The 21,561-nt window shown below is 37.6% G+C and overlaps 1 protein-coding gene across 1 annotated transcript in view; it reads left to right on the top strand.

Annotated features, from left to right (window-relative positions):
* Positions 1 to 21,561, top strand: part of ATP8A1 (ATPase phospholipid transporting 8A1) — a 226,498-nt gene that overhangs the window by 39,855 nt on the left and 165,082 nt on the right. The window contains exons 5-6 of the mRNA XM_052641830.1: positions 2,614 to 2,659; positions 17,069 to 17,109. Coding sequence (XP_052497790.1) covers positions 2,614 to 2,659; positions 17,069 to 17,109 — 87 coding nt within the window. The remainder of the gene's footprint in view (positions 1 to 2,613; positions 2,660 to 17,068; positions 17,110 to 21,561) is intronic.

Here is a 21,561-nt window from a genome sequence, read left to right as displayed (position 1 = left end):
ATTTATTGAAGGAAGAAATAGATTGCATGGGAATGAAAAGGAGAGAAAGTACTTATGAATCGCAAGTTCCTGGTTTGTGTAAGTGGCTGCTATATGGTTCCGTATCTGAGACAAGTAGCAAGTCTTGTTTTGCTACTTGGGATAAAATCAGAGATTGCCCTTTAGACGTAGTTTGAGATGCACTTAAGACTGTCTTAAAGGAAACTATCAAGGAAGCCACTGAATCTAACCTTCTGGAGCTCAGATAAGAGTCTTGACTGGTATGTTTGATAATGATTATCATTGAAATTATAGTTACAAATGAGCTGAGAGAGTATTGAGGGAGAAGCAGAGAAGGCAGGGAGTAAACCTTGAGGAAATCCATCACTGAGAGCTAAAGAAGAAAGCAAAACCAATACAATATTGTAAAGTAAAGAAAAAATATTAATAATAAATAAAAATCAAAAAGAAGAAAGGGCCAAGGTCCAAGTAGAGGACCTGGGCTTGATGTCTAAAGACATGCCTTGTGAAGGAAGTGTTCCCAGAATGAAGGGGTGGTCAGCACTGCATACTTAGGTACCGTAAAGTTCATGACACGGTTTATACAGTACAGCTTATAGGAGCACTGTCAATCAAATATTGATAATATTAACTCATTCACTAGTTCTTAGTGATATTAAATGAATTCTGATTACAACACAATAGAGGTATTTTAATTTAAGGAATAGCTATATACATTTCTTCCAAACTAAGTTTTAAAAGGAATAGGATCTTCTTTGGAAACAAAGATACTTTCTTTTTGTAGTAATATGATTAGAATCTATCTGGGTTGGATCCTTACGTATATTCAACACAACTATGTCTCGACAAGTAACCTAATTTATTGTGTGGTTGGAAGGTTGAGGAAGGAGAGGCTCATGTATAAGAATTCTCTGCAGATGGAAAGTAATATTCAGGATCTCCTTAAGTTTCACTAAGATTAAATTTCCAGTTTAAGTGGAATGTTTCATTAATTAGCTTTTATTTGTCTCCCTCAGTTGGAAATCTAACCATTGTCTGTCATAGATGTGCGTTGTTTTGAAAATATTGGCACCACCTTCAAATATCTAAATTTCCCTTGGACTATTATTTTGGGCCAAAATTTATTTTGGGCCAAAATTTATTTTGGGTTGCTTCCTAATTTTCTAAGATCATTTTTAACAACAACAAAAAAGAGTAAGTATTTTAGAGTTTTATCAATCATAAAATATTCTCCACTGATGGTGTAACGTTAACAGAACTTTAAAAATTTATTTGAGAACCTTTGCTGTCAAATCATGCGCTTACTTTTGGAAGCAATAACTCGTCTATTTAAAGTCTGCGTTATGACACTCATTAGCGAGTGTTTTATTATGGGAGAGAATTGTAGTGTGTTCCCACATGTGGATGTGGCAAGAATCATTTTCAGCAAGCCTTCCGCAGAGGCGTTCTGAATGCCCAATTTGCATTTTGCGCAGTTCAGTGGCTGATTGTTTGGATGAACTGAGCTCACACTGCCAGCTATTATGCTACTCCTCGTGAGCATTGCTGGGTCTAGGAGTCCTCATCTACAGGCCCAGGCTTTTGTCTGGAAAAATGTTTTCATTTGTGCCCTGTGAGTCCAAAAATCATGTTTTTTCTTAACTCATTTGTTTTGCATTCATGCCAACCCACCTTGTGATCAAATATGGGTAGCTAAACCTGACTGTTGGGCTTTATATGATCAAATCTTTGAGCTCAGAGTCAGTTACGCTTAACACTTCTGCAGCATCAGCAGAGGCATCTGTGTTATACTCAGTGCTATAAGTTTAGACAGAAGCCCTGGAAAAACTCTTGTTGAACTGTAGAGAAGTTAGCCTCCCTGACCACTCAGATTCTCACCTTTCCTCTGACCTTCCTTTTCTCTTACTGCTATACAGTCTTGCCTTCAGTGGCTCTTCAGATTCACCCACCTAGATGTAGACTAACTCACTCGTTTAATGCTCAATTTTTTTGTGCTTTGGGAGGAAAGAAAAGGAGATTCAGTGACTTCTGAAGGTGGGGGAGGGGCTGTTGGGACCAGTGGGTAGAGGCAGTGTTGTGCCAATGGTAGATGTGTTGGTTCTCGTTGTTGACAGACATTGGCACATCATTAAATTATAGAAGATGTGCTCAGCCTAATTAGATAATGAATTTCATAAGAAACTGAAAATATTTTGGTATCATTGTTCAATGGTAGTTATTACAGATAATTCTCTTGGGCAGTCTTCCTTTTAAGTCAGTTATTTAAGCAAAAGTCTGAATCAGTCTTTTAGCTCTGTCTTTTCTAATACATTAAAATTTTAATCTTGCTTGTGCAATAATGTAAGGTCTTGTTGAGGTCACACACCTGTACTCCTAGAAAGGGAATAAGGATACTATGGATTACACTTTCCATTTTCAAATCCCCACATACTCTGATTGTTCCCATCACCGTACTCTGGGCTTACTTATAAAATTGATATGGGTGTGAAAGGATAAAAGCCTTGAGAAACGTAAGTTTAAAGGGAAAAGATCTGACTTTTGTTACAGGTGCTATCTTGTTTTGTTAATCTCATCCACTTTTTCACAGTTTTTGTTTTTGGTTTTAAACTTTAGAAACGACATAAAGCTGATAATGCGGTGAACAAGAAGCAGACGCAAGGTAGGAATTTTACATTTTGTTTCTCGTATCTGTCAAAAACACTAATGGTGATACCTAGCAATCACTTCAATTAAATATAATTCAACTGAGAACACTGTTATCTCTTAAGTTTTGCTTTGTAGTGTTTATTAGCTTGACATTTAAATTCACCTTAGAGTGATTTACAGGGGTAATGTAATATTTTTGAAAAGTAAAGTTTTTAATACATTTAAGTGCCTCATAGCAATGTACTCATAAGTCCTGTCCATAAAATCTGCAGTTGTTTTATTGGTGTTAAATGCTACAAAATGTGTGTGTGTGTGTGTGTGTGTATGTGTGTGTGTGTGTGTGTATGAGATCTATAGATGTTACTTTAGAGAAGATTTATAGAAAATAGTCAGGTGTGATGTTACTTGGCCAAAAGGCATGTTGGAAGCACTTTGAGTTATCCTGTACTTGCAGGTGATAAATGCTTCAGAAATAAGTAGAACCAAGCCAGCTTCTGGGAAGCACATGGCATACTGATGTGGCTCTGTACTGTGGGTCTCATTTTGATGGAGTTGAAACCCAGATGACCTTTAACACAAGCAAATAGATCACTGTTGCTTTCAATTAAAAAAAAAAAAAATACCCAGGGACGTATGAAACAGACATCTTACCCCATCCCTGAGCTTTCCCCATCTGAGAATATCATCTCTCTCTGAAGTTCCCTGTTGTGGTGAGGATCAGCCATGTCTGCCAAAATTAGCTGGTAATTAAAAACAGTATTTTTATACAGCTGTGATTTTTTGTAGATTTCTGTCAAAATGCCTCATTTCTCTTCTCACCACCTACCAAAGGAATTATCTGCTTATAGTTGATGCATTCGAAGATGGTACATTTATTAAAGCATTACCTAAGAAGTTAAACATTTATTGAGATTATACTTATTATTGGACACATTAAAAACTATAAGATGGGAACTCTGTAAAGGTGAAAAATTGTCTGGTGTGGAAAATGAAGGGTTCGCATTACGTGATCCCTAGATTTTTGTAACAAATAATGATTTCTGTGTCAAATGCTTTACAGATTCAAAAGCAGGAGAGAGAATTATGGGGTAACTTGAGCTAGATCTTGAATTTGGGGAAAAGTTTGGATAAACAGAGGCACTTGGGAAGGGCATTGCCTGTTGTGCTGAGTGAGGAAGGAAGAAGAGAGGTTTTCTGAACAGAGATGAAGACAGCTGTTGGGTTGCTTTGTGGAACCACTGCTGGAGTGCCAGATGGAGAAAGACCATTCATAGCAAAGGGAAGCAAAGACATGATCAGAAAGGTTGTTGTTGTTCTTCAGTCATTAAATCCTGTCGGATTCTTTGTGACCCCACGGACTATAGCGTGCTAGGCTCCCCCGTTCTCCACTATCTCCTGGAGTTTGCTCAAATTCACATCCATTGGGTTGGTGATGCTGTCTGACCACGTCATCCTCTGCCATCCCCTTCTTCTCTTCCCTTCAGTCTTTCTAACCACCAGGGTCTTTTCCAGTGAGTTGGATCTTCTCATCAGGTGGCCAACATAGTGAGAAAAGTAGGTTAAATTTACAGGGCCTTGAGTGCAAAGCCAGGGGATTCCAACTTTTCTTATGTATGCTGAGTAGCTGGAGAAAGTTTACAAGCCAAGAAGAGAAAAGATAAATATGCAGATTAAAGTTGGAGAGCAGAATGTCATTCAACAGGGGGCTGTTAGAAGCCTGAGGATTAAGCTACTCGAGGAGTTTAGTCAGAGAAGGACAGCCATAGATATTGAAAAGGGGAAAAAGCTCAAATGTTTCAGGTATGGGTATTTTTTGCAATGTGCAGTTTTTGCATTTGTTGTCATGTTACTCAGAAAGTTCAGCAACAGCTTTTAAACCAGAAATATTTAACTGTTTTTTCCAGTGCATAATGTATCCTATGGCAGAGGGGTCATAATCTCCGTTAATTATTTTCAAGCCTTGGCCCAAGAATTCAACATTGTACAGTTGGAGAGTAGCTATCATAGCTGCTGCTTTAGGCTACCACACCCTGTACTGATCAGTTCTCTGATTTTCCAGGTACTTGCCTACTACCAAAAAAATTCCCTTTTGCTTACTAATCAGGAAAAATATTCTGTCTTAGTTAATATTCTTGGTTCACCTATTCATTCTGGATTAATAGGATTAACTCTGTAGGTTAAAAGTGAGAGGAAAGGCTTCTGTAGTAGCCCCTTCGTGTCAAAAAGAAAATATTAAGGCTTACATATGGGCTTCCCAGGTGGTGCTAGTGGTAAAGAAACCGCCTGCAATGCAGAAGACATAAGAGACGTGGGTTTGATCCCTGGTTTAAGAAGATTCCCTTGGAGTAGGGCCTGGCAACCCACTCCAGTATTCTTGCCTGGAGAATGGACAGAGGAGCCTGGCAGGCTACAGTCCATAGGGTTGCAAAGAGTCAGACACGGCTGAAGCGACTTAGCATGTACTCAGGGCTTACATATAAAAACCATTGTAAGTCAGCAGAATACTTGGAAAGCCCATATCCAAGAAATTATGGTCTTTAATTTGACTTGAATATTTTCTAAGAGAATTGTCTCCATTTTTTTTTTCTTTGCCCAGTTTGAAAAGTGGTCATCTTTGATTTTGAAATTGATCAGAGTTAACAGAAACATTTGAGTAGGATACCACTTGCTGTCAAAGGACTCAAATTACTTTATATGAAAGCCATCTGTTATTAGGCCAGACTGAAATTCGATTTGCCTTCCTGAGTTGAAAGGCAGGAATGGATGTAGGAGTGGGAAGGGAGTTATTTTTTACAGATAATTTTTGACAGACATTTGAAGTATTTAATTTCATTTTCTCGGTGTTACCACTACCATGTAATGTATAAGAGGACATCTTTCCCTCAGATCCAAATATTAATCTTTATGTATTCTTAGCAAAATCAATATTTTCTCCCCTTAGTTTGCATTGAGGCAACAGAGGTGACAATTTCCCTCTGTCATTCCCTAGTGACTTCAGAAACACAAATCCATGATTTCATTTACAGCATTTTTAGCCATTTAACTGTGGACTGATACTTATCTGATGCCTCATTTTCACCAGTGAATGAACTCAAGCAGGGATTAAATTCTAGATTCTGCAGAGGGCAGGTCTTCTTCATCTTTGTGTCCCCACATCTCTAGCCCAGGGGCCCATCCTTAAAAGGTGCTCTGTGTGAGTAAAGGAACCTCTCTCTCTTTAGATACTTCGTACAGATAAGGAAGCAAGAAGAAACTAGGAATGAAAGGAGCCTCCTTGAAAATTCATTATCTAGGCTGTGAGCAAAGTGGAAAGCCATATTTTCAAAATACTGTGTCCCAGACTGTTTTGCAGGCACTGATGAAAAACTACTCTGGTGGAAGTTCTTGCTGTCTCTTTACTTTGTCTGTTGAAGTCGTTATGCCATTATTTCACTCTGCTCAGTCTCCTGTGAGCACAGTGCTGTTTCCACTTATCACTTCCGTTGCCCAAAGCCCCAGAGCACTGCCGTATTCGGGATTACCCAGTTTCCCTGACATCTACACTTAGCTTTGTTTTCTCTGATTTCTTCCTCAGTATTTGAACTCACAGTGCCTGATGTACCCTATTCCATGTTTACATACACTTGGGAGCCAGTTTCTCATTGTACATCCTTAATTGGATTTTCTTGGCCAAATTTAGTGCTGCAGAAATTTGTAAATGATACATTTGTAATTATCATCATAATATATATATTGAAACCAGTCCCTATAAGAATTTGCTCTGGTGGTTGAGCCAGTTCTCTTTTTAAACTATAAGCATATGCTTTTATTTTTTTGTGGGAAACTACTATAGCTGGCATGCCAGTGTTTCAAGTGGAATGACAGTTTCACATAAAATCACAATAAAGAGGCCTGGGAAGGGATGGAGATCTAAATAATTAAAATGAAATAAGCCTCTTAAGGAAGTAGATTTGCTTTTTTAAAATCCCAGGTTTGGATATCTTCCCTGAAGGATGGTGTGCATACAGTCTGCAGGCGAGAATGTCTGGGAGAGGCCTGTGACATCTGGTGTCAGCCTATCAGTCACCTGATTGGATACTGCTTTTGAATGAGGGTCACCATTACTACTGTTTGTTTTCATACCTCATTTTATTAGTAGGTATTAATAGCTATTGGATTAGAATAAATCTTTAATAAAGCAGTTTTGCTTTATTTTAATTTAATGGAGAAAAGACAACAGCAATTTCTTTTTAACTAGGCACATAGCTAAAAATTAGATTTCATCTCCAGCTGCTGCATTCTTCCCTGGAGCCTCATCTGCCTCTTCAGAAGTGGAGTTGAGCAGGTGGCAGCTGATAACCCCTAGCAGGCTACATCCCTGCAGAGCACATAGTTGCTTATCTCCTACTAGAAGCTATTTCATCTTTAGAGTCCTTTATGAAAAAGACATTGAGTTGGTGTGGGTTGAACTTGTTTTAGGTTGTTACAGCTGTGGTGACCTACTACCAGGGCTAAATCCATCTGGTTGAGTTCAACTTCGTGCTAAGGGATTTAAAATAGCACCATGTTCCTGGCTTCTGCAAAAAGCCAGTGTGCAGCTTTTTTGTCTCGCTGGAGGCATCTGCGTGTCTGATCCATCCCTAAGTCTGGACCTGTAATCTGCCATGTGTACATAAGTTACCTATAAATAGTTCACAGATGATATTGTTTCCATGAGCTTAAGATGTGGACTTAAAAACTGAGCACTATTTTCCAAAGAATGTTTTCAGATATCTCTAAGATTATTAATATCTTCAAATTAAAATTTAAACATTTTAGGATTTTATAAATTGAACTTGTTAGATATTTTTAACAGAAGCTCTGGTTGAAAAGGATGTATTTATTTGGGGAGAAGTACAGCCCTGGATTGGCTTTCATTTGTCCCAGAAATAAAAGTTGCACACCAAGAAACAAAAAACCCACTGAGGAAATTGAGGGCCATAGATAAAGTGAAAGGAAAAAAACAGGTGTGACTCCAGGTTAGACTATTTATTATTTCACTTCAGTAAGTCTTACTGAATATCTACCTTGTGTAAGACCCAGTGCAGAAAATGCAGAAAGAAATCAGGCTTTGTGCCTGCCCTACAGGAAATTAGAATCTGGTAGGGAAGGTAAGATGCTCACTGATATTACAATACAAGATAGAAAAACTAATAAAAGCCAAATGAAAGAGGTGGAGATTTAGAAATGTCACATGCAAGGTTCATAAAGACAAGTGGCCTTTCAGTAAGCAGAGCTGTTGGGATGGTTGCAGGGGGATCCAGGAGAAAATGGGGAGGCGTGAGGTATATTCTGGGAATAGCAAATAGAGTTGTCCTTCAGTATCCATTGGGGATTGGTTCCAGGACCCCCATGATACCATATCCAATGCTCAAGTCCCTTATACAAAATGACTTGGTGAGTCTCAGATGCAGAACCCAAGGAAATGGCAGTGGGCAGGGCTGAATGTAATCTCTTTAGACTATAGCATAGGATACATGACAGGGACCAGTGGGGACAGGAATGGGGAGACAAGATAGAATCATAATTTGGAGGCTTTTGAAAACCAGAGTGAAGAACTTAAAGAGAATTACTGAAAGGGATGGCTAGGTTCCCAGTCATACTTTTGAACAAAGAAGGTGACAGACAGCTGTATGGGGAGGGGTGGTGTGAGACACAAAAGGAGACTGACTTTTAATTAATTAGGGAAGAGGAATAAGGAGGTGTTGATGAGAAGTCAAAGGGAAATACACAATGGATAGGTCCAACCGGACTTGCCACCAGAGGGGAAAACCATCAGACACCAAGTGCTGCTGAATTAATAGAGGACTGGGACAGTGATACCCACTAAAACGAGCATTTAAGCAGTCCGAAGATAGGTAAACAACAAGAATTTACTGTGTAGCACAGGGAATTACAGTCAATATCTTATAGTAACATAGAATGAAATATAATCTGAAAAAAAAAAACTGAATCACTGTACTCTATACCTGAAACTAATGCAGTATTGTAAGTCAGATATGCTTGAGTTAAAAAAAAGTCACAATTCTTAACTGGAGTTCTAGTTCTAAACTGGAGAGTAACCAGGGAGTCCGTGAGGACCGAAGCCTGGCTACAGGGAAGGGTGGAATGAATGATTGGCAAAGCAGTGAAGGGAGATTTTTCTTTCAAGGAATTTCTCAGTTATGTGAGGGAAAATGCAAATGATTCATAACTCTAGGCAGGATCGGGGAAAACATTTTGAGCAAAGGAGGTTCCAGTGAGTCAGTTCTCCACATCAGGTGGCCAAAGTATTAGAGCTTTGGCTTCAGCTTCAGTCCTTCCAATGAATATGCAGGGTTGATTTACTTTAGGATGGACTGATTTGATCTCTTTACTGTCCAAGGGACTCTCAAGAGTCTTCTCCAGCACCACAGTTCAAAGCATCAGTTCTTTGGCTCTCAGCCTTCTTCATGGTCTAGCTCTCACATCCGTTCATGACTACTGGAAAAACCATAGCTTTGATTATACAGACTTTGTCGGCAAAGTGATGTCTTTGCTTTTTAATATGCCGTCTAGGTTTCTCATAGGTTTTCTTCCAAGGAGCAAGTGTCTTTTAGTTTAATGGCTGCTGTCACCCTCTGCCGTGATTTTGGAGCCCAAGAAAATAAAATCTGCCACTGTTTCCGCTTTTGCCTTATCTATAAGCAAGTTGATAAAAGTCATATCAATTAGTTTCTCTAAAAAGAATATGGATGAGAGTAGAACTCAAAAAGTTCCCTTTGTCCTTTGTGTCAATACACCCCAAGCAGGTTGTTGCTTCCTTTGACCTTTCTGGGCAAGTTTATGCAGGAGACTTTTGTGCATTTGCCAGGTTGTGCCACGAGAGGTTTTTGCCTTCAACTCATCTTTGTAAGTAAGGGTCTACGCAGTGAATGAATTGATGCTTTAATTTGTGTATGTTGGTTTTCCTTCTCTGCCCAGTTCAAAACCATCAGCTCAGAAGCACTCTTACCCTTCTCAGTGCATTAAAGCTCCTCTTCAGTGGTAACTCCCGAATAGGAGTTGCAGCATGCTGCCTTTGCTGTGGTTCCTCTATTTTCTGTGACAGTGGTAGTGCCCATTGTCCCCTTGGATAACTTGCCTTTTGTTACCTGCTTCAAGAAGTGGCTTGATTGCCCAGGAATAGCAGGCACCCCATGATACCCCAGTGACTCTTTCTCCAACAGTCCTTGTGGTAGACCAGTTAGATGGCTGCGGTAATGGCTTCTCTTACCAGTTAGGTGAGCCGGCACCTGTACCTGCACATGTTGATCAAGTCCTGAAAGATGGACAGTTTCTCCAGAGCCTTTGATTAGAGAATGCCCAAGGGACTGTAACAGAATGTTTTCATTTCAGAAAAGACAGCCCATTACAACAAAAGCTGTTAAGTAGCATCCTGCTCAGTAAAATCAGGTGACATTTGAGGTGTTTGTTTAAAATCTGAGCTCTGCCATGCATATTGTCAGACTAATTAATTAGCCCATGTGGAAATTATAACAGGTGTGTTTGGGGAACTACTGAGAGGTGGAAGAGGTTTGCATTTAAAAGAATGAGTTGTTGTAGCATCATGAGACAGGCCATTGGCATAATTCTGTCCTAGCTTGTTCGCAGTCACCTTCACCAGGCATCACTGGTCATCTCCACGACTCACTGTCTCTAGGGTTATAAAGTAAGTTTACTTTGGGCTCAGGAAAGCTGAAAGCTCAGCAAAGGACCCAGCGTCACTTCTTGCTTCCCCAAACCTGCCTAGAGCTGGGTCAGAGGAGGTCAGTGATTAAAAATAACTAGGCTGCTGTTTCAGTCACCAGCCTATACATGTGATATGGTTTATTTTCATTGTTCTGTGGTTGGATTTTAGGAACCAGTTCAGAAGTAAAGACAGTAATGAATTGTGACTGACTTTTATACTCAGCCAGTATTCAAGCCTTAAATTGTACAGAAACCTTTGCTATATTGTGAGCTGTGATTTTTAACTTCACCAGAATTCTGTGTTGTTCTCTATATCCTAAAATGGGTCTAGCCTCAAGTTTGAAGAAACTGTGCATCCAGCCTTTATTTCTGTATTCCAGTTTTGTATGCAAGAACAAATGAAATTGGGGGTAAAATATAGAAAGGGTAGAAACATCCCAGGGTCTAAAAAGCCTCCAGATGATGCTGATGATATAGGTCTCTGGACCAGTTGTTGAGTACCCAGGTTCTGTACTACACCCAAAGATGTGTTTCTCTACCTAGTTAGAATTCTAAGTCAGTGTAGGACATTAAGGTAATTTACAATTGTATTAATCCAGTCCACTGTAACTTTCAGAATAAATACCAAATGCTCATCAGATTGACAAAATTCAAATGACTGATAACAATTTGTGCTTGTCTAAGTTTATTGTCAGTGGAACTTTATATATTGCTAATGATGGTATAGATTGCAGTAGGAATGAATCTGGTTGTATCTGATAAAAAAGTACAAACATAAATACCCTAGAGCCAGTAGTGCTCCTTTGGGAATCCCATAGGATACAATCATGTAAAGATATTTCAGTGTTGTTTGAGGTGGCAGAAAAAGCAAAAGTCAGAGTTTCCATTGAGAGGAGGATAGTTGAATACACTATGATATAGTTGTTATGTAAAAGAGTTGTTTCACAGCTGGGCTGAAATAGCTCTCTGCTCATCTCAGGGATACCTGGAATTGTGATGCTGAAACTTGGCCAAGAGATGGACAAGATGGGCTAATTGGTGAATTATAAGGTGCTTTGCAGGGTTTGAAATTCCCTGGGGTACCCAAAACTTGCTTCTCTGCTGGGTTTAAGGATGTATATAGAGTGGTAGCTTAACTGAGTTGTAACTTACCTGGTTTAACCTGTAACATAATCTGACTTGTCTAATTGATGAAGTGAAATGAAGTCGCTCAGTCGTGTCTGACTCTTTGCGACCCTGTGGACTGTAGCCCAGCAGGCTCCTCCGTCCATGGGATTCTCCAGGTAAGAATACTGGAGTGGGTTGCCATTTCCTTCTCCAGGGGATCTTCGGACCCAGGGATCAAACCCAGGTCTCCCACATTGCAGGCAGATGCTTTAACCTCTGAGCCACCAGGGGGTATAGAAGATCCCCTAGAAACATCTTCCCAGGCTTCCCTGAAGTTAAGATTTATCCTACATATCATGGAGCTTAAATCCATGTCCTCAGTGAATGAGAAAAAACCCTGTGCCTAGAAGTATCTTAGGCTCCTGATGTTTGCCTGGGCTTTTAAGCTACCATTCTTTTTCCAGCTGTACCACATCCTATAGTTCGATTAAAACTTTTCTTGAATGCACCCTGTGGAGTCTTGTGAGTCTGTTCAAATTATCAATCCATTTGTAACAGATGCAAAGATACAAGGGATTATTTTTCAAAAAATAGACTGTCTCCGTGCTTTGTTCTGAAAGTATATGTTAAGTGGAAAACCAGGTTGCAGAGAAATACATTTTCTGAAAAGAAAGAAAATAAACATGCATATGGCTATGCTTGTCTAGAGGAAAGTACTTGAGGATGCATCAGTTAGCGTTCTTTACCTTGAGAAAGTGGCATGAGATGAGGAGAGAAGTTCAACTTTTCATTTTATATAACTCCAGTTGGCTTGGATAGTAATACATTGATTCTGTGATTTGGTAGAAAACATTACCACCTGAATTTGTATTTAAAAGTTTCTCAGGTGTGTCAGTTTTTGTAGTAAGACATATTTTCCAGTGTGTCTCCAGTGATGAATAGAGAGGAACCATTTGGATGGAGAGGAGGAAGGAAGAGGGTAGGCGGATGTACTGTTCTGGTAGAGGCGGGCATTCCCTATGAGATGATAGAACTGGCTGGTTTATAGAGGGAAGGTGCTGCAGAAGGGTCAGGTAGAAGGGTCGAGGAGGTAGATGGGTTCAAATGTACGTGGAGAAACCATCCAAGCAAGGTTGAAGGGGATGAGTATTTGGGGAGGATGGAGAACTGAAGCAGATTCACATGGTTTTCCAGGTTTCCATGAAAGTGGCCACGCTTCTAACCTCCCTGATGGAGCAGACTCGCTGACATGGTCTGCTGAGTCTGGCGAGCCTGTTGTGACTCTTCCAGCCTGTAAGGGGAACCCAGTGGAGTGGTTCAGAGCTATTTCGGGACGTGAGCTGACAAACCTCTTCCAAGTGGCAGCACTTCAAGGAGGGTTAGTTAAGTTACAGAGCTGAGGGGTGGCGCAAAGCTGACATCAGAGGACGTTCCTTTCCCAAACACACAGGAACATTAGTGCATCTACTGGTTGCCTAACCGTTTACAGCTGCTCGCGTTGGAATCATTTTAGGAACTTCTGAAGCTGAGAAGGTTATTTTAAGCAAATGTTTAAATAGTTCATTGGCATCATTTTATGTAGCTGTTTGTTATTGAGTTATAATTCATATACTGTAAAACTTATTATTTTCAAGTGTACAGTTCAGTGTGTTTAATATATTCACAGCATCCATCACCACTATCTGATTCCAGAGTATTCCCATCACCTCAAAAAGAAACCCCAGACTTATAAACAGTCAGTCCCCACTGCCCTCTTCTATGAGCCCCTGACAACCACTAATCTACTGTCTGTCTCTATGGATTTCTCTTCTCTGGGCATTTCACATAAAGGGGACCATACAATAGGTAGCCTTTTGTGTCTGGCTTATCTTCAGGAGTCATCCAGTTGTCACGTGTATCAACACTCCATTCCTTTTATATGACTGACTAATCTTCCATTGTGTGGATAGACCCCTCTTGTTTAACCATTCATTGGTGTATGGGATTTCAGTTGTTTCTACTTTCTAATTATGAACAGTGATATGGTAAACAGTTGTGCACAAGTTCTTGTATGAATATGTTTTCAGTTCTCTTGGATATACACTTAGGTATGAAATTTCTGTATCTCATGATAGCTCTAAGGAGATGCCAAAGTGTTTTCCTTTGCAGCTGTTTTTTAAACATTGTGTGTATATTTTTAACAGGAAATCTACTAGGGAGCAGGGTTGTATCTTTAGTAAATCTACTACTATGGCTTTATGTGGCCCCAAACACGTAAGAACATCAGTGCATCCACTTTCCATCCAGTGAGTATTGACTGAGCACCTTTGTGTTGCTGCATGGAAACATTGGGAATACAGCAGTGAACGGAAAGAGAACGTTCTTGAGTCCCAGATCTTAGAGTCTAGGGGAAGAAATTCTTTCTTGTTTTTTTTTTTTGCATAAGAGCAGAAGTTTAAAAATAAGATGAACAATGAGGCATATGAGGATAATAAAACTGCCAAAAATAATACAGCATTGTTAACAAACTGAAATTAATTTTCTTAGAAAGTATTGCTATGGAACAAACAGAAAAAAATCCTACCAGAACTAATAAGTGAAATTAACAAAATTAATGGTGACAGGGTCATTGTATGAAAGTTTAATGCATTTCTGTATACCACCAATGACTAATTGGAAAATGTAGTAAAAAAAAAGACAACTTACAGTATAAGGAAAAAAGTCATCCAATATCAAGAAGTAAATCTAATAAAAGATCCATGCACTGTAAACTACAAAAACATATTGGATAAAATTTATGAAGACAAGTTAATAGAAAGGTATAGCTTGTCCGGGCTTCCCATGGATTGAAACGCTTGAGCCCTAAATCAAAGTCTTAAGTGGGTTTAGAGTTTTTGTTTTTTTCAGAATTGACAATTCAGTTTTAAAATTTACATGGAAATGCAAAGAACTCAAAATAGCCAAACAATATTGGAAAAGAACAATGTGGGAAGACTACCTAAATTCAGGACTTACTATAGAGTTACAGTGATCAAGGCATGGTAGATACTGGTATGAAAAATGTGTAAATTGATCAGTGGCATAAATACAGAATCCAAAAATCAGTCCCCCATAGTACCATGTCAATTTAATGGTGGAAATAAACTTTTTTTTAACAGAATCTCAGATACATTGTTTGAAACTTCAGTACAAAAATATTGTGTAATTCTTTGCATGTGACATGCAAAACTAGCTTATGGTGAATAATTAATATTTGCCTCTGGGGATGGGAGGATGGGTGGATGGTAAAGGCGTACAAGGAGTCTTTCTGGAGTTCTATATCTTGTTCTAAGTAGTGGGTTCATAGATGTTTACAGTTTTTTAAAACTCATTGATCAGAACACGTAAGGTCTATATAGCTGGTTGTAAGTTTTACCTCAGTGAAGGATAGAAAAACCTCATGTGTGTGAGCCTGGCAGGTCTCCTAAATAAGGGAAGTAGGCTGTATGTCCAGCAGTGGGAAACCACAAGCATGGTGATAGAGTCGTGAGCCTCATCGAAAGTGGTGACCCCTGCTGTCCCAGGCACAGGTCACAGTGAAGGGATTGACCAGGCTTCTAGATGAGCCTGAAGTCTTCATTTTCATGTCAAACCTCTTAATTTTAAAAATGCTGGATGCTGGTTTTTAAACAGTGGGGTATTGCAGTGGGAGAATGTTTACTTATTTGAGATAGGGTTAGAAGAAAATAAATGACAATAGTACTATTGAACAGGATTTTTTTTTTCTAATTTAAATCTATGCAGATTTTAGCCCCATCATTCAGTTATATACATTTGAACAGCACTTTCCCAGCGCTCCTTGTTGAGTACTTAATATTGTAATATTGCCACTGTGATTAAGGGCAAAATGCTCTCATTTGTTTATTCTTTGTAACAACTGATTTTGCGGAAGATATTGCTTGACACTGATGGAGATGGCATCTAAACCCAGGACTTTTTTACTCTTAAGCATTGTGCTCTGAACCCCTTGTACCCTAGGGGCAGTTTTACTGGTGGAATTGTACTAAGTCACTTGAGTCGTGTCCAACTCTTTGCAACCCTGTGAACTGTAGCCCGCCAGTCTTTTCTGTCCGTGGGATTCTCCAGGCAAGAATACTGGAGTGGGTTTCCATTCCTGCCTCCAGGACATCTACCTGACCCAGGGATCAAACCTGTGTCCCTTATGTCTCTCCATTGGCAGAAGGGTTCTTTACCACTAGCGCCACCAGTGTGGGTGAACTCTGCAGGCCTTAGAGTCTTGTGTATTAGGGTATAGGGATCAGTTTTAGATGCTGGGGCTCAGATCCTTCACCCCCGACTGTAGACACTGAAACTTATTCATATAGTTACTGGAAATTCTTTAGTGTTAGCTCTTCATCTTGGAATTATTTAAATTAATGAAGTTGATTCACCAAAATTCACTGTAAGATACTCCTCCTTGCACTTACTCATCTGTTTCACACTGGAGTGTCTTACGTGCCAGGAATGATGCGAAGTGCTAGAGATAAATAAACGAGTAAGACATAGTCCCTGGGTTCAGGACATTTTGAAATACTAAAAGATTATATTTAGATTAGAATATTTTATATTATAGCACTGGTTTTCAGACCTGTGAGTATGTAGTTGATGTTAGGTTTGCTATTGCACATTTTAGAGATTATCATTGTGATTTACTTAAGAAGGTTCAGCCTTCATCGCTTCTAACATCAAAAGAAACTGAATCTAATGTTTTCATGCCTTTAAGTTATTCATCTTGCAAATATTTACCCAGCAGCTACTTAGCACTAGGACTGTACTGCTTCCAGAGAATATTGTATTAAACAAAGCAAATGTTAGCTTTGCCCTCATGGAATTTACTGTAAGGATAATTTGTTGACTGACCTTGACTTACTCTTAACTCCATGCTGTGCTATCTGCTTCACTTCATTCTCTTTTCTGTTTTATCTGTTAGTATCTATGGGTATATTCAGTATTATGCCACAGATGCATTGTAGGAATAAAAGAAAAGTAAACCGAGTAAATTGACTGTTGCAAACCAGTAATAAAACTCTGAGAAATTTCAATCCCTCAATCATAATTTAATTGTAGCCCTCTTTTGTTTCTTCTCAGTAAACCAAATATACAAATATTTGCTATTTTCCATTATTTTAAAGCTAAAAGTACGGATTTTTTTTTAATCTACTGGTTTATGTATTAAATTTTTACTACCTAGTTTGAAATCCATTCCTCTATGCTTGTAAATCTTTTTTTTTTTTAGCATTGCTACTATTCTGGCTTCTGAAATGTTTTAAGCTTGTCACTCCCTTTTTCAAGCATTTTTGTGGCTTTCTTCTCCAGCCAAGCCCTGTAATTCTTCTGTGTGCTAAAGAGAGCCCTTGGCGAAAGATTACCTTGTTAGTAATATTTTACTGTGAGATATAAAAGGTACATTGGTTGTTTCTTTGTATAATTTTATGTGTCTTTGCTGTCACAATTAGTTTTTAAACCTGTAAAAAATTGTTACCAGTTCATTTATTTGAAACTATTCATTTAAAAATGATCATTTCATCAGAGGTAGGCTTTTGATGAGTAATAAAAATGTTCTTAAAACTATCACCTTTTCTCTTTCCAGTTTTGAGAAATGGTGCTTGGGAAATTGTGCACTGGGAAAAGGTATGCATTGGTTTTTATTTTGTTACAGGAGGAGACATGCATAGAGGTGTACTCTAGTAGATGTAATTTTTATGTATGGTATAACCAAATGTCAAGGATTCCAGTGATGTGAAAGCTGTTTAGTAAGTAATGTATACATACATGGAATCTTCTTCAGTTAGTCATTTCCATTTAATAATTCTGCAATATATTAGAAAGACTATTATCTTAAAGTTACATTTAGAACTTTTTTGTTTCTTTCATAGTATATTTTGAGTACTGTTTTCATAGATTTCATTTAACCATGGACTGTTTTGTGTTGTAATTTTTTTGCTTTAATCATCTACTGTCCAAGTAAAACAAAAATTAGATTCTGATAGTTCACATTTGTATATCTTACTTCAAATTCATTTATTGTGGCTAATCACATTTACACATTGCTAATTCACTTTTTTTCTAAGTCTTACTAACTAAATATCATCTTTTAACTAGCTAAAAATCAGTTCCATAACATCAAGAAATTAATTTGCTCATAGGACCTCTAACACGACAGTTAATGAGTTGAGTCACAATTTAGCAAGTGTTATCCAAATGTTCATATGCTTTTCACACCCCAGTTTCAAAAGGTAAGCTATGATTGTTAGTTCTCCTTTAGTTCTGAAAGACCATTTAACCTTCAGTCATCCACAAGTGAATAACCTTCCTAACTTTGTAAGAGACTTTTTGGAGCAAGGCCACTCCACCCAGGGACCTTGTTTTCTGATATTGCTAGGACAACAGATGTGTAACCACACTCAGTTTATTTGCACTCCAGCATTTCCCAGTTAAAGGCCATGCCCTTGATTCTGCCCTGTGACATTCACAGTCACCTTGCATCCTCCCAGGTAACAGGAATCCCTCTGAACTAATTGCATTTTGATTGTAAATCAGTGGCCGGAATAAAGATTGACATCTCCTTTTCTGAATATTTGAAAAGTCTCCCTGTCTTTGGCTTTTGACATGAAAGTAACAAAGAGGAAAATACTTTGTTTTTTCCTTATTTCTGTATCAGTTACCTCTTTTTCAGAGGCACAAGATAGAAAAAACAGCTCAATTTACTGTTTCAAAAGAAGTTTCCTTTATGCTCTTGTATAGTACTTATGGATTTAAACACTAGAGAGAAGCCAAGTAGAATGTAGTCAAGTACGATAAATTGATTTTTATTATAAATATATTTCATTTACTAGGATTGTCAGGGTAATTAACATAAATGCATATCCAAAGAAATTGATAACAATTTCTTCTTACCTCAAGTGCTTGCTTAGAAAATAAACTAGTTGTAAAGTCAGGAGATAACCATCCACTACCTCACCCTAAAGTTAATTTTAATTCATTTTAATGTTTTATTCTCCTATTGGGCAGTCATTATTCCAAGACTGAGTAGATTATTTTAACTTTTCCAATTTTTCACAGACCGAAAATTAACTTACCAGCCCATGATTAATAGCATTCTCAGTTGTCTTGGAGTTCAATGCCACACCTTCCCTGGATATCCCACTTTGAGAAACAGAGGGGTAGAATTTAACATGTTGCAAAAAGTTATCCAGCCAGAATGAACTGATATTACTTAATAACTGGAAGTAGACACTTAGTTAACTAGAGTTAATAAAAGTTGGCTCAGTAATGAATTCAAGATAAATATTCAGAAATTGACATGACTTTTTTCAGCAATAACAATTTAGAAAAATACAGTGAAAAAAGAGATCTCATTCCTAGTGGCATGTGGGATACTTACAAATAAGCTTGAAATATATATATGACCACTGTAAAGAAAACCTTGAAACTTTAAATGTTAAAGTTTCACATAAATAGGCAAATGTGTCATATTCCTAGAAAAACAAAGCCCCACTTCTTCAAAAGTAATGATATATCATAACCTCAGGGAAATTATCATTCCTTTTACTCAGGAGTTTACTAAATTATTCATTGTAACTTCAAAAACAAACAGTTGAGAAAATAGAAAACTGTTTTGGAAAATTAACAGTGTGTGAGGATTAAATATAAATAAAATGAAAAGTTATTAAAATAGTGTGGATCTGTTGCACATATATACTTTGATGAATAGCATAAAACCAAAAAAAAAGAATGCCTTGAACTAAAGCCTATTTAATAAAAAAGGGGGAAAATCACCTATAAAAGGATTATTTAATAAATCATGTCAGGACCACAGATTAGCAGTTTCAAGAATAGTACAATTTATGTCCAAGTCATAGCCTAGGCTAAAATAAATTTCGACTGACTAGAAGAAAATCTTAAAATATTGTTTTTGTAAAACATAGAAATAGAATGAAAAATCTTAATATTTGGAGAAGAACAAGATCATCATCTGAAGGATTTATGGAATTTGATTACATAAAATTTGAATCTAGTATGCAACACGCAAATAAACCGAGAAATTATGGAAATATTTGCACCAAATATAACAAAAGATTGAAATTGTTGTTATCTAGATAGGAAATAAAAGTTGGCAAAAACTAACAAGAAATATATAATAAGCAACCAGACTCAGTATAATATTCAACCTAATAATACAAGTTGCAAATCTAAACAATATTGAGGTCTTATTTGCTATCAAGGAGAAATTTTTATATTTCAGAATTTTTATGAAGTCTTTTATTCACATAATATTGTAGATTTAGCAATTTAGGTCTTCATATTGACAACCACAAAAAAAGGGGGGAAAAAAGATTTCTGGGAATTTATCCCAAGAAAATGTTATCATTTAACATTATTTATAATAGCAAAAAGTTAACAATATATGGATAACCAAAAATAGTGAAAGCATTTTATAAATAAATTATGGCATTCTATACTCTGGTATATTTTGTGACAAGTAAAAGCTGTAATTTCAAATATTGTGTCAACACACAAAAATTTTATAGCATCACTCAGCAAATACTTATTGAATATATCTGCTAAGCAGTAGGCTTACAATAGAGTCACTGTGTCATAGAATAATCAGAGGCGAAAGGAATAGGATGGTGTACACCAAGATGCTGGTGATGTAGAAATGATTTATTGAACACTAAGTGAACTGGTGTGAAAACAGGCTGGCTGTTGTGTTAGCCAGATTGGAAGGCAAGTCTTTTCTTTAGCTTATGTGATATTTTGTGCAATTAAAAATAAAATCAATAAAGCAAAACCAAGAGTCTAATCCATTTGCCAGCGTAATATGATAAACTTTAGTGCAAATGGGCTTTAAGTTCAGGGTTCTTTCTTTCTTGGCCTTTCTGAGTGTGTGGCTGCTGCGGTTGCTTTTTAATGTTTCTCAGAGGACCTACAAATTTGCACAGTGTCCACCCTGTCATTCATAGATGGGCAGATTTCAGCTCTCAAACACTCGCAGTTTATCCCTCCAGTTTTTGTTTGGAAACCTTTTCTTTGTTGCACAAGGTTAAATTGCCAGTATCTGGTTTTCTAAGAAAATATTACAGTCACAAAGCCCTGAAAAAGGTGTTGCATCCCCACTCTTGAAAGTCAACAGCTGTCTTCTTTACTCTTAACCACAGAGATCAGTTCTTAAGGTTTAAGATGCAGTTGAGACTGTTCACATGTTTTTGAAATAGTAGCAGGCAGAAAAATTAAGTGAAGAATCTTAGAATCAACATATTTTTCAGGCTTTAAGGAAAACCATGAAGTAGTGGGCCATATGCCCCTGCAAAATCACTCTGTACAGCTGCTTTAATGCCTGAAGTTTCCACCATGAAATGTAGTTCTTTGGATTAAGAATTCATATCTTCAGAAATTTCCTTAGTAAAAATATAAATATGCTGGAGACTGCAATTGAACATATCAGATCTTCAGTTAGTCTATTATAGTCTGATAACCTTTTTCATAATCCTCAATTATAATCTCTAATGTTAATCACATGAGAAGGCTCAAGGTAGTGGCCAGAAGCCCTAAGTATTTTTTTAAACTCAAGTATTTTGGAGACTAAAACTGCTTTCTCATGATAACTTTCACTAGAACAATGTGGTCAAAGAATTTTTGGCATCTTGACTTTCTGTTCTGTCTATTCCTATGCACATACCAGACAGAAAACAGAAATGAATGGCACATTAGGAAAGAGGTGTTTGAGAAAATGAGCTAAAACCTAGACATCAGAAGGAAGGAGTAAGTCCCTTCGCAGTGCAGTGAAAACGACCTTAGCATTCACTGAGCCCTGGGTCTTCCTAAACCTTTGGGGTAGCCATGTTAGACCATGTAAGAGGCTGATACTTTCTTTTAGTTTTCAGTTTACTAACTATAAGCCTTTCATTGGTCTTACGATGAATGAAGATTTTGGAAAATAGTGCAATTTGTTAGTGTCTAACAGACTTACAAAAATTCCTAACACTGTAGTATAGGCAAATGTGATTCTGACTTTATGACGAATATAGTTTGATTGAAGAGCAAATGTTAACACACAGGAGATAATTAAGCAGCAGTTAAATG

The sequence above is a fragment of the Budorcas taxicolor genome, chromosome 6 (assembly GCF_023091745.1).
Source record: "Budorcas taxicolor isolate Tak-1 chromosome 6, Takin1.1, whole genome shotgun sequence".
Lineage (NCBI taxonomy): Eukaryota > Metazoa > Chordata > Mammalia > Artiodactyla > Bovidae > Budorcas > Budorcas taxicolor.
This window is presented reverse-complemented; position numbering and strand designations above follow the sequence as displayed.